Here is a 15019-nt window from a genome sequence, read left to right on the forward strand (position 1 = left end):
TGTAACAGATATGTATGTATGTCGAACGACTAATGGAACTACAATGTCGGCGAACCGAAAAATCCTACGACTGCAATGGCTGCAATCAATCCACATAAATATTGAAACAATGACATTCTGCAGCCGTATATCAAGGATCGTTGGACAGGATGCAAAATATGACGAATTTGTATTTTTTATGCATAAGGCAAGTACATAGATCAAAAACATATCTAGCCAACAACATCCACAATGGCACATACCTATACTGGTTGCTTATAAAATGTTTTATGCCATAATGTGTTGACAAAATAAGACTTTAGCAAGTGACGGTTGTTTAGTAATGACGCTAATCAAATTTTAAATAAAGCAACAGTCACCTCATTCATTACATTACTTATAGGTGCTTTTGAATTAAGTAGGTTTTGTAGGTAAATCGCTAATTCGAATGAAATAGCTTTTGATAAACCGATGGCGATGTCATCATAGGCAATCAATCCTAGGCCACTGCAGAACCTTTTCACAGTAAACGTCTATGTGAGTTCTATGGCAAATAGAACACGGTGTGAATAAGACAGAGTTTCAGAGTGTCCTAGATTTAAATTTGGTTGACCGTACGGTACGCTTCGATATATTAGATAACGAATGAAAGTTCTATACTAAGGGCAGTAAACCACCCTCCTTGTATTTGTTATTGGTTTCAGGCCTTGTACCAAACGATTCTAGATTATGATTTTTTGATTATGCACAATTCGGAAACAAGTATTTCGACCCAGCGAATATTCGATCCAGCAACAGTCGAGCCAACGAACATTCGACAGCTCCGACTCCGAGAGTACGTGTTCGAAACTATGGTATAAGTACACTCCTTGACAATATTTTACGTCTTTTCTAAATCAGAATTTATAATTTTTCTGTATCACGAGTCCCGAGCAATACTGATATTTATAAACTCATGTCGTTCATAAATATAAATGCGTTGAAACTTGGTTTCACCGTTCATTGGGACTCTACTTGTCCCGAATTTAAGTTAAGTTATATACTAAATCATACCTTATTCGTTTAATTAAATAATTCAATGTTTTTACCTGCAGCGACTTACATGTTTTTTGTTTATTGGCACTAGATGTAGTACTTAAACGAGTTTAAATATTGTCTATGACTTCAAATTGCAAACCATAATGTCCTTAATAATAAAGAAAACTATAATATAGTTGAAAGTAAACAAAATAATACAAATACGGAACTGATTTTCAGTAAAATTTGTATAGTGAAGTATTATAGTTATATGTTTATTTGACTGGCTTAAGACCATTGTATTTTTTTTATAATCATAATCAGGCAGATTCTAGAATACTTTCAAAATAATGATCACATCTTTTACTTTTGACGGCCATTTTGCATTTAATTCTGTGTAATTCATGTGGCCATTACATTTTAAGATAACAATTTGATGAAAATTCACATGAATAAATTCAATACGTATCTATAAAGTTTCATAATAGATGATTAGATGCCTTGATACGAATATGGACGTATTGTACAATCGTATATTATAACATTACTTTACGTAATTGCACTTGTTCAATACTAAGTTCAAGACGACAATGAGAAATTGATGATATTATGATCTTTTATTTATTACCTATAACTGATCAGTGTATTTTTTAACGGGTTTATTTCACCATTTACACATGTGTTTCTTCTCTATAAAACATAGAACATATAAATACTGTTGACATAGTCTTGAAAAGACACTGCTCAACTCGTAGTCTAAAGTATTGTTTTTACATGTGACTGTTCTATTCATAATTTAATTGTCCATTTTACAAACATTATCATGACTAAAATGATGGTTGAAATTATCAGCAAAACATACACTCCAATGTAACACTTTGAAGTAATTATTTTCTAAAACTAAGCATATTGGTTAAGGCTATACGTTTAGTATCAACTATAAATAAATAGGTTATTTTTTATTGTAAGCCTTAAACAATATACTTAATTGCTTAAATGGCATTTGCTCATATTAAACGTATTTCAGGTAGGTAATAAATAACTGGGTGTAAATTACTAACTTACAGTTGAATAACAAACTAATAAACTGTTGACAGGTAACTCATTGTAAAAACCTGCTATTTTTCTAGTATAAGGAAAAGCTGCTTTAAGTACGATGATAATAGATAATATTAACAAATTAGCTAATTATAGTAAATTTATCACCTTGGCAATAGGATGATATTTACAATAATTCATGGAAATTAAGTAAGTCGGTAATAAAACATTAAGTAAACCATAGTTATTATTTAACAGCTTGTACTTATTTTTAAATACATACTATAGCCTGGATTTTGAGGCAAAGTCCATTTAGAAAATTCATTTCAACATTTTTTATTATCCAAAGCCATATTCAGGCTTTAAAAATCTGATCCTAATTTGAATGTAGAAGTTGAAACGAAATTGGTATCAAAATGAAATCAAACTAGTATCACATTTTTTAAGCCTGAATACGTCAGCACTGCCACAGTATAAGCTCACAATTATTCTAAAATGGACGTGCAAGAGGGTTCAGTTACTTATTTGACTCAAGAATTAATTAAGTCTAAAGGATCAGTCCTTGATTTTAACTATTTAATTTCCTAACCCGCTTGGCATATGTATAACCCATTGACTAGCCAAATGAGACTGATCTTAAAAACTCGGAAAAAGGATTAACTAATATGGAATCGAAGTTAAAAACTTTTCAAAAATAAAAAAAGTAGATAGCACATTTTGTTCTTGAAAGTACTTAAACCTACGTCCCTTTTTAATACAAGACGAGGAAAACGACCAATGTTAACCTGTATCTCTGTTAAAAATATATTTAAATTGTAAGTATTAAACAATTTCAACAACACCCTATACCAGCGTCTCCCGAGCGTCAACGTCTAACCTACCCTATAGCTGCCGCTCGTCGCAACGTCAGCGCAATAGTGCAGCGACGCGCGACGCCATTTTCCATAGTGCTGACTAGAATACAACGCTCAAAAAACGCTGGCAGTCACCGTGAGTGTGTTACCATCCCTTTAAATCCGAGCATTCAAGATCTGTCATCGTCGTACGCTACGGCAGTGCTTCCTTAGCCTATTCTGAACCAAGCAAGTAACTGTAAACCCCGACTTATAATTAAATTAACTTAGTAAATTTAACTAAAATCACAAGATCCATGAGCACGCTAAGTCACCATAACCGGGGCCGGGTGTTGTATTAAGCAAGGGGCTCGAGGCGGTCTGGATAAGTCTAAACTTAGGCTAGCAGTTAGTGCACAGTCGCTTCTTAGTCTAGGTTTGGGCTGTCGGCCTGCCTGCGTGGGGCTGAGTAGGCAGGCGTCGGCCAGTAACAGTAACAGTAGGAGACACAAACCTAGGCAGCGGTGGGAGGGGGGAGGCGCGCGCGCGGAGCAGCCCGAGCGTAGCGCGTCAGCGCCGTCGGCGCGGGCGCCGGCGGGCGCTTCCTCGCGGATCTGTACAAACAAAATCTATTGTGAACCATTGGTATTTTGTACACCTGCATGCAGATCGAATACGGTGTAAGGTGTTCTTTCGATATTCATACATATTTAATTAAAATGATTTAATTAGATGATGAAAAAAGAAAAATGCTATGTAGAGTGTGCGCCCACGGGCGACAAATTCGCGTGACGACTTTTTTGTCGCGCACATCTAATCTATGGGCTAGTATGAAAGTGTGCACTTTTTTACTAGGCCATAGACTGGATGTGCGCGACAAAAAAGTCGTCGCGCGACTTTGACACCCGTGGGCGCACACACTAATTTAACGAATAAAATATTGTTTGATTGATGTAGTAATAGGTTATATTCATTGATATATTATACCTATATTCAACCTTATTTCGACCATTTTTGTTGTACTCTTTTGTGATATGCTTAAAAGCATATTTAATCTCACCAAATACATAATATTCCTTTTATTAACGATTTTGCCGCACCGCTCATTAGGCCATACGTTTTAAACGTTCGTTTCGGGAACCGCAGTCTGACCGCAGGCGGCCCGCGTGCGATTCATTAGTGCGGCGGTTGCATTGCCTGCGTGGTGCTGTGCCTTTACCATGCGTTTTAATGTTTTAGAACACTTTACTCAATGATGTACATACCACATATCTCATTTTTGAAAAATGAAAAGGAAAAAAAATGATATTTAGTATGGTTATTCCATTTGCTAACACTGTTCAGTTTCCTCATACAATTTTTTTTAAGTTTGAATAGGTAGACGTTTGACCACGTTTGATATACGTTATTCTCCGTGACATTTATGTACAGGTGTAGTGTGAAAAGGGTTTTCTTCGTATTTTTCTGGAAACGTTCGTATTTGTCATGCTAGTTCAGTCAATGTCAGTACCCAGAAACCCGAAAAATCGAGTAATTATTGTTTCTTCTGATACGATAATGGCGATACAATAGGGAAAATCTGTGTAAGTAAAAAGTTTATTTTGTCTTGATATAAATGTCTTTCGAACGTCCTTTACCTTTCTAGAAAGTTGCTAAATTCTTTCATACATAGTCAAACTTTGTGTCTTAATATTCTTTACTATTTTAGTTACAGTGAGTGTTTTCGTATGTGCATAGTTAAACAATTAACATAGATCTACTAAACAACTGGATACAATAATAACAACGATGGTAGTAAATAATTTGGTATTATTGATTTTTTTAACACTCTAAGTTATTATTATGTTAAAATATTAGAACATATTTGTTACATCGTTATTACGAAGTATATTTAATCGTTATATTTCCATACCAAATCCCAAATAGTTTGCTTCCATCGAAGTTATATCCAATATCCAAAACTCGTGTCCTGTCAATCAGGTTTAAAATAAAATTAAAAGTTCTATCCTTTTTTTTTTTAAGGAGTGGGAATGCCGTTACAGATGTAGGTCGTAAAGATTTTCCTTCGTATTTTCACGGAAACTTTCGTATATGTCATGCTAGTTCTGACAGTGTCAGTACGTCTTGTATACTGAGACTGACTGAAATAGCATGACACGTTCGTACTTACGTTTCCGTAAAAAAAAAACGAAGGAGAATCTTTTCAGACTACATCTGTACGCTCGATATCCTGAGACAAGTAGCTTAAGACTTTGACGACCGGTCTGGCGCAGTCGGTAGTGACCCTGCCTGCTACGCCGCGGTCCCGGGTTCGAATCCCGGTAAGGGCATTTATTTGTGTGATGAGCACAGATATTTGTTCCTGAGTCATGGATGTTTTCTATGTATATAAGTATTTATATATTATATATATCGTTGTCTGAGTACCCACAACACAAGCCTTCTTGAGCTTACCGTGGGCCTCAGTCAATCTGTGTAAGAATGTCCTATAATATTTATTTTATTATTTTATTTATTTAAGATTGACTAAAAAATACTGATATATGTAGATATGTATTATGTCAATTACTAAACGCGACCTCTGGTGGTTTAGCCTTCAGCTTACGCTACTTAGTGGTCACATTTATAACAATATTTGTGGGCGGGATATCTACGGCTGTGCCCGTCCCATATATTATTCGGTAGTACCTACCCACCTAGGTAACAAAAATAACGTATATAGAGGACTTCTGTCAAATAATGTAGTTAAGTTGCATTGACTGTTAATCTCGTTTTGATGGTGTCCTGCCGTTTCGCCAAAAAACGTTTCGTCAAATTTCATTTCCCAATAATCATATCGCAATAGTTTCATTTCCCAAAGTATTGTTTGGCAAAGGTATGTTTCGCAATGAATTTGTTTGGTCAAATTATCATTTGGCACAATTTTACTTAGTCAAATTTTATTTAGACAAAACTTTATTTCGCAAACGTTTTTAATGGCAAAACTTATATCCCAAAAACATGTTTGGTCAAAATTTCACATCGCAAATTTCGAAAATATTTAGGCATTTGCATTTTCATTTCTACGGGATTAATTTAATTTACCGAAGATGTTTTTGCCAAATTTAACTTAAAATTGTCAAATGATAATTTCAGTTTTATTCCCAAGGCTTCAGTTGGACAAGAAAAGTTTGTTCAACTTTATTTTTGTCAAATTAATTACTGGACAAAATTATTTTGTCAACTATTTTTTTGTCAAAAAATGTTTCTACAAATTACACCATGCAAAACCACGTTTGACAATAAATATTACAAGGCATAAATGTAATGTAATAATTTTATTAGTATTGTAACAGAAAACTCGTGTGCGACAGGGTCAGTTTAGGTGCGACGACGAGCGAAGCGAGGAGGAGCGTGTTAGGTTGACAGTGAGCAAACTGCAAATGGCTTTTTAAAGTAATTAAAAACTAATAGAACATAATGGTTTTGAAAACATAAGGTTTCTTTTTAATAAAATGTATCCGGACATGTAAGTGAAAATGTCATCCTTGACATTTGCAGCAGGAGGAAAAAGTACGACATACACATTATTTCACACAAATCTTGGACACAAAGTATAAAATCAACAAACAAATTTCTAGTGCGCCATTTAATTACAATATATTGGGAAATGGAAATTTTGCCTAACAATACCTTTGACTAAATAATATTTGGTAAAATGAAATTTGACCAAGTTAATATTTTGGGAAACAAATACTTGCCAAAAAAAGTTTTGCTAAATGTCAATTTGCGATAAGTTGTTTTGCCAAACGTTTATTTGGGAAATGATAATTTGGGAATAATAGTTTGGGATGTGAAACTTTGGGAAACGTTTTTTGGCGAATCGTCAGTAAACCCGTTTTGATAATTTGATCCATACGATACCATAAAGGATACTTTACATTTGTGTTATTATTAGCGTCATCTAAACTAAATCGAGCATCAACCCAAAGAGTGGCGCCAGTTAAACTAGCATAATTTTATGAAGTAGGTGTTTTTCTTAGAATTTGTCTGTCATTTACGGAGTTTTAGATTGTGTTTAATAGTAAGCAATATTTGAAAGGCTAGATGCCTTTGACCAACTCTAAATCTAATTGTTGAGCACTCGTCGTCGGTACAGTCAATAACACAGCTGTGAAAAAGATGTATACAGAACTTTATTGCCTGTACATTAAGGTGTGTATATGTCACCGTAAAATTGTAAAAACCGTTAGTTTATAATTTCACTAGCGAGATTATGAACTAACGAAATATTGTGAACCGTAACGTACAGTTCACAATTTGACGGATTATTTTTACGTTAGATTATAATCTAACGAAGCGAAACCGTCAAATTCTAAACTGTCATGGCGTCGGAACGAAGCTAGCGCTCTGATTGGTCGGTTTTATAGTAGTTCGTTCTGTGGCCATAGAGTGAAATAGACACTGCAATCACAGATGTCAATCAAAAACCTTATTAAACTTTTATCTGTTACTTTTACAGTTTAAGAATAAGTTTGAAAAAATGTTTGAAGAAGGTTTTTAAATGGAATCACTCGACCAAGATTTTGTATATAAAGGACGTCACCCTATTGTAAAGAGCAAACATTTCTTGTGACAAGGGTTGCCTTCAAAGATTACATTCCACGTATCTCACGAAGTTCCTGTATATAACTATGCTATATTGAAAAAAAAAACGATATTTATTGCGGGACATATAATTTTAGAGATATGTAGATAGATAGATAGATAAAAATCTTTATTCTTCTCATTATTACATGGCTCTAATGGCAAACAATTTTGAAATTTATGTATACCTACATACATCGTTATTATTTAAAAGTAAAGTTAAGTAAATAGAACATGCAGAATTAAAGTTATATGTAATTGGTAACATGCATTAAACTAAACCCTAAACGTATACAAACAGACACTGTAAGGTATAAAAATAAGTTGAGCCATGTGATGGTGCGAAGAAGAGGCGCTGACTCAGCATCAAGCTGCGGAGACCCGCAGCGCTGGTATTCTGTCATGTACTAGTATATCTTTTATCCCTTAACTGCCAAGAGTGGCTTTTTTAATACCACGTTGAGTGATATTGATATCACACAGAGTTTGTTGTTTTCGTCTGTGGAGAGTAATCTGTACTACACACTCAATATCTAATAACCTAACCACAAAATTAAAATTTTCAAAAAAAACCCGACCGTGACATAGTAGACCGATTTTCATGAAACATGGCTAAGAACACTCCCGACTAACTCAGCTTTCAGACAAAAAAAACTAAATCTAAATCGGTTAATCGTTCGGGAGCTACGATGCCACAGATAGACAGACAGACAGACTGACAGACAGAAAGACAGACACGTCAAACTTATAACACCCCGTCGTTTTTGCGTCGGGGGTTAAAAATAAATACATTTTATTTCGTTTGTTCCACCTGGAGAAAAGTTTATTTACACGCCTACAATAATTCTGCTTCCCTTGAGTGATATCACGAGGTCCTCTGTAATACATAAGTGTCACGGAAAGTAATACAAGATATTTTTCCCACGTCTAAGAGCGTTAATACTGAGTGTTTGCGTCTGTCATAGACATGTATGTCAATAGAATAGCAATGAGCATTGTACAGTCATGATCTTTAATTTGTGACCCATTTACGTTAAAGCCTCCGCCACACATAAAGCGTTTTGATAGCGTAGCGTTAGCGGAGCGCAATGATAGCGGTGCGCCGGACGAACGCTGGCGTTCTGCTCGCAATCCGCGCGCATTCCGCTCGAAATCCGCGCTCGTTAGTTCCCGCCGGCGTCCGCTGGGCGCAACGCCAGCGTTCGTCCGGCGCACCGTTATCATTGCGCTCCACTGACGCTCCGCTGACGCTCCGCTAACGCTCCGCCTACGCTCTTAAAACGCGCATGTGTGGCCGAGCTTTAAATGTTGTCAGAACATTCATAACGCAATAAGGTCGGTTTTTCGTGTAATAATGTTGAATGTCATGCTAAGACATAAAATGTTATAAGTAATCGACCCTTGAAATGATAACCTCTTTACAAAAAGCTATCATTACGGTTTTCGACATATGTCGTGTCAGTGTCAGTCGAGAAAACAGGGTACGTATCCGAATGGCATATACGCTCACGAAACGCTCGTAGACACCTATCTCTATCGCTCTTGCGTATTGGCGCTACAGAGTCAGACTACCTTTCGCGGCGTTTCGTTTTCGTTTCGCGTCGTAGAAATGCCATTGGGCTACGGGGCCTGATTTAATTAGTTGATTGAAGAGGAATACAATGCGCGAGAAAGTTTGTACGGTCTACCTTAAATATGTCTTTTGGTTTGTGTCTCCGCACTCAACACTTATAATAAACAGAGCACACGAGTTTAATGTACGTTGACTACATAAGAAATGTAATGGTGTATTCTACTTAATAACAAGAAAAGATTCAGAAAATAGCCAGATCTTAAAGATAAAACAAAAACGGTAAGTAAATACACAAATAGAAGAAAGATGTTTAACAAATGAATATAGTTTTTTGTTATACTTCCGCGTCCCTATTCATTTATATTTATAATTTACTAGCTTTTGACCGCGGCTTCGCTCGAGTTAGAAAGAGACAAAAAGTAGCCTATGTCACTCTCCATCCCTTCAACTATCTCCATCTAAAAAAACCGGTCAAGTGCGAGTCGGACTCGCTCACCGAGGGTTCCGTACAAACTTTCAATAGTTGAATCATAAAAATATTATTCATAGAACTCTACAGATTTGACTAAATCCCTCAAGACTCAATTTCCCACATAACAAGTAATATTTTAATATACAATTTTATTGTTAGACAAGGTCCAAATAAAATCAAGAATAGTCTTCAATAGTTTACGACTTACGACATGTCGCAAGGACGCTCTTGAACCGATCTCATTATATCAGGAAAAACGCGATGTAGGAAATGAGCGTTCAACGTACAGCGACATCTATCGGCAAATTGAGTAAACTAATGCGCGCGAGCTAGTATGGAGGATGATTTTTATGGAATAATTGTTTATTGCGTGAACCGATTTCAACCATTTTTCCTCTATTTGAAAGCAGGTAATTTCATTGTTATTTTGTTAAAAAATACAGGTACAATAAACACCCGCAAGGGTGTTGAAATTGAAAATGTAAATCTGAAAGGTTTTTTATAAATAAAAAAAAAAGTTTTCAAGATACGTATACGATTTTATTTTTCCTGTAATGCTCATTATAATTGTCATGTTTGGTGAAAATTTCATAAATTTATGTTGGTAAACTTCGGAGATAAGGGGGGGGGGGACGGTATTTTTTTTTACATTTTCCTTCAAAAAACATTTTTTTTTCCAAAACCAAATAATTATAAAATATAGTTTTGATATGTACAGTTTGAGCTCTTTCTAACGATACCCCACTTGACCTAGTTACTTGAAATTTTCAGTTTGCCCCCCTTTCATTTTGGCCATTTTTTATCATTTATATTAATTAATTAAAAAAAAAAAATCTTTCAACTTGTAGAGGTTCACAATGTTTATAACTATTCCAAATTTCATATCGATAGCATAAGTAATTCTCGAGATATTTAACAATGTGACAGACGGACAGACAGACGGACAGAGTCGCACCATAGGGGTTCCTGTTGTACCTTTTTGGTACGGAACCCTAATTACGACAGTTAGTCGCTCCGTTTTGCCATGAAAGACGGACAAGCAAACAGACACACACACTTTCCCATTTATAATATTAGTATGGATAACCTCGACAAATAAAACGAAACTTGGCAATCAGCGGAAATTCTTGTAGTTTTGTAACTTTTGTAGCCGACACTATATCTTCTTTTTAAAAACTGTCAAAACGATTTTGAATGATTTGCTGATACGAGTATGGAATTAATATGAATTAGAGTTAAGTGACGTCATGGTCAACTCTGATGATTTATATCCTGCATGGTATAAAATAAATATTTTCATTTAATTACACCGAAGTACAGGCATGTTCTCTATTTATTTTTGAATTATTTTTTCAAATGAAGCCCAACCATAAGACATTACATTTACTTGAATAAAAAAAAAGTTTGTTGATACATAGTGATATTTTTAACGCTTACTGTTTATGCGATATGATATGATAGCCTGTTGTTACTCCTTTGAAGCAAATGTCATATGATAGACCGACTATTATTCTACGAGAAATGTTAGAAATACCCAAAGGAAAGGAAGGCACAATTTCGTATTCTGTCCAGCTCCTAGTATCAAAAAAACGAGTATCCTCGCTGAGCTGACACCTCCGTAGCGACGCTATCAATTGTCGAAACACATTTCGTGAGAATTACAGCTACAACTGACTCGAAAGAAATATTGCTGACCTTTCAGAACAAATTACTTCAGGCCATAATTATTTACCTATCTTCTATTGGTAGTAGTGTTGTGAAAAAATGCAGGGAAGCCCGGGAATATTGGTTTGTTCCGGGAATTAATATAAATATTATACGACGTTCTTACACAGATTGACTGAGTCAAGAAGGCTTGTGTTGTGGGTACTCAGACAGCGATATACATAATATACAAAGACTTGTATACATATAAAACATCCATGACCGGAACCAATATTTGTGCTCATCAGACTAATAAATGCCCTTACCGGGATTCGCACTCAAGTCAAGGCCGTGACTTAGCAGGCAGGGTCACTACCAACAGTACCAACTAGGATTTAGCCTAGTAGGAGTCAGGCGCTCGTCAAAATTTTACTATGTCCGAATAGGAGAAATTACGATAATATGTATTTATATCAAAATTGAATATAACGTATTATTTTTCAAACTTATTCTCAAGTCCATTTTCCACCTTTTATATTTAAGCACAGTATTTTGTCTCTCAATTTTTTTTTCAAAAACCTTGCCAATAGGTTGTAATTGCAAAAACACAAAACAAACTAGAAACTAGATACTTTATCGCCAGAGGGATAAACGTACAAAACTTTGCTACACGCAGCGTAGCTTGCGCTAGTAAAAGGTAAAACGTGCTAAGCCAAGAATGTTCCCATTATTCTCCATGCACATTCCGTGACCGACAGTCCTACATCCCTACGGACTCCAAATAGAGGACAAAAGCTAGCGGAAAAGGAAGGTTCTTTTCGGACTCGAATTTAGAGCGCTTCGCCGGAAGGTCGTTGATTGGGCCCACAGAGAACCTCCTATAGAGTGGCAGTCTTGTATATTTGGTTCGCGATACGAGTCACCAGTGTTTGGGGTGCGAGGAGCGGGCGGGGAATGTGTTAAGCGCGCTGTGATTGGCCGTTTCAAGGACGGCGGGCAGTCGCGCCAGATGAAAAGGGACAGAAGTATGACTGTCCCTCTACTGACGCGTAAGTGGCCAATGTAAGTTGACCTATGCCGGCTCTGAATAAATTATAAATATGACTTATTTGTGGAATGTAATGCCGTCTGTTTTTAAATTTGAGCTTCTTGTTACCTTTCCACACCATTTCACACTACAGGTGGACATCTTTAAGGCATCAAAATACCCTTTTCCAATTTTTTTGTGCGAAAAACACGCGCTGCTTTCGGGTCTGTTACTTGGTCGATACTGATCGGGCACGGCGAGCGCCCGCGCTTATATCAGTGCAAATACTAGGAAGGCTGGCGACCGCGAGTCGTCTTGTAATAGATGTCTATAGGGGTTGGTCTGTGATTGGGCCAATACGTTCTTGTCCGGGAATTTTAAACTACGGACGGACTTGTACTTGCATTGTGAAAGTGATGTCGGAAATATTCCTACTACAAAATTTAGTTTTTAAGGTGATGTGCAGTCTGTACTTGCATTGTGAAAGTGATGTCGGAAATATTCCTACTACAAAATTTAGTTTTTAAGGTGATGTGCAGTGTGTACTAATTGAGTATTCCTGTACCAAAGAAAATGAAAAATAAATAGTAAATATTTGTAGTCGAGTTGAATTGAAAGCCATCACTCTACAGATGGTTAGAACATTTAGAAACTCAGTTTTGACTATTTGTCATGTACCCGTTACCTGTGTGCATAGCCGAATGCACAAACGATCACGAAACGAAACGCTCGTAGACATCTATCTCTATCGCTCGTGCGTATTGGCGCGACAGAGCCAGACTACCTTTCGTGGCGTTTTTCGTTTAGCGTCGCAGAAATGCCATTCGGCTACGGCACCACATATGTGATAAAATTGTTAAGTACGTATTAATATTAGCTCGCTAAATGGTTTGCTATGAATAAATGGCTAACATTGGAAACGAGGGAACATTTAATATATAGGTGGCAGTAAATATGTATAATGAGCATATATAAAAGCCAGATTTTCTACATCAAAAAATCAATTGTTTTAAGGTCCATTAATAGCCGGGCGCATCTCGGACACTGGCAATCAAATATATAAAAGAGACGCGTTCCCAACACACATTCTAAGCTCGTGTTGGTGAACGCCTATGTACCATGCTTGTACCTATGAGTGAGATATGACAGGTCGACTGTTTGCGTTTTTAGTAGGCGGTAACTATGAGGTAACCGAGAGAGGGTGGGCGGCACTTTCAGCGGTGAGCGGGAGTTGCCATACTGTAGGATATACAGATTTGCCAAAACCGAGGCAGGTTGCTCAGCCGAGTACAATGCGCGCGCTGCCTTGGCAGAGGCATGTTTACATAGCCCGTTTGCTGCGCGAGGAAATTGCCTCGCTCTGTTTGGACCCGGCTAATAACAAAAACTTGGTCGAAAAAAAATTACCCTGCATTTTTTCTTTTTATACCACGTCGGTGGCAATGGCAAACAGGTATACGGCCCGCCTGATGGAAAGCGGTCACCATAACCTATGGACGCCTGCAACTCAAGGGGTGTCACATGCGGGTTGCCGACCCATTAGAAACTTGTACACTCCTTTTTTGAAGACCCCCATACTGTAGTTCAACGGGAATACCTCGACAGGGAGCTCATTCCACAGCCGGAGCGTTTGTGGGAGGAAATTCCTCTGATACCGCACGGTGCGCGACCATTTAGGTTGCAAGGTGTGTGGATGAGCGCCCTGTCAATGGCGAGCGGTGCGATGATGAAATTACTAGTTTAAAAAAAATCTTACCGAATGCGAGTCGTGCCAAGAGGGCGGGAACTCTATATCATTCTGACGGACCTCGTCCACCGGGTCCGGTTCCCGTGCGTTCCAGGGGCCAGACTTCTGCGCATCCAGAGACACGTCGTCTTCCTGCGCTGGTGTCTCCGTGCCGTAGAAGATCAGCTCCCATTGGGAGAGGGGCCCCGCTGCGGAGTAAAGTTGGGTTATTGACTGGTGTAACGACAGATGGAGCTGTTCATTTTTAACCACCAACGCAAAAGCGACGGGGTGTTATAATTAAGTTAAGGGTATGGCCGGACCGCCATAGCAAAATCGGCCCCGGCTGAATTTGAGATATTGTTAATGCACGATTATTCGTTTTAATATTACATATAGTTTTGGTGAATATTATGCCTTAATTGATTACCGTTTGCGAAAAAAAAAATTGTACGTACGTAAAATATGTAATAATAAAACGAATAATCGTGCATAATAATATCTCAAATTCAGCCAGGGGCGATTTTGCTATGGCGGTCCAGCCATACTCTTTTTGTAGTTATATAACAAGGATTCCATATTTTTATCCGTGGCATTATGCATCATCATTATGGCATCATGACAAGTAGTCACAATGTTTGTAGGCTATTTTGAAGACAAGTGAGAATGCTTGCTTAGGAAATTCGATTTCCTTGGCAATGTTTACTTTCTATTGAGCAGGAAACAAAGTCAACGAAGGATATCTTACGACATGCAAAAATATCAAACAAAAGGTGAAAAAGGCTTCCAGGGCCATTTTATATAAGGGGAACTAAGTTATTTGCATTTGAGCCAAAAATTTGATAGAAAAATGTCTAAAAACTTGTTATTTCAGAAAACGTTATCATAATTATTTACTAATTCTATAATAAGTAATAAAATGTACGAATAAGACGATTAAAAAAAAATCTTTGGGTCGTAAAAATACATACAATAAGAGTAACCTGGAATATATGATAAAGCAATACACAACGATGCTCTAAATTAGTGCTAAACTACACAACAAACTGACTAAATCTACGCTGCAAAACAAAATACATTTGAT

At 36.9% G+C, this 15019-nt stretch overlaps 1 protein-coding gene across 3 annotated transcripts in view; it reads right to left on the reverse strand.

The window, feature by feature from the left end:
• LOC125234244 (furin-like protease 1) overlaps window positions 1-15019 on the reverse strand; it is a 529066-nt gene that overhangs the window by 4936 nt on the left and 509111 nt on the right. For all 3 annotated transcript variants that reach the window (XM_048140451.1, XM_048140452.1, XM_048140450.1), the window contains exons 14-15: window positions 13966-14144; window positions 3382-3481 (exon numbers count right to left, since the gene is read on the reverse strand). In XM_048140451.1, the coding sequence (XP_047996408.1) occupies window positions 3382-3481; window positions 13966-14144 (279 nt within the window). The remainder of the gene's footprint in view (window positions 1-3381; window positions 3482-13965; window positions 14145-15019) is intronic.

The sequence above is a fragment of the Leguminivora glycinivorella genome, chromosome 15, assembly GCF_023078275.1.
Source record: "Leguminivora glycinivorella isolate SPB_JAAS2020 chromosome 15, LegGlyc_1.1, whole genome shotgun sequence".
Classification (NCBI taxonomy): domain Eukaryota; kingdom Metazoa; phylum Arthropoda; class Insecta; order Lepidoptera; family Tortricidae; genus Leguminivora; species Leguminivora glycinivorella.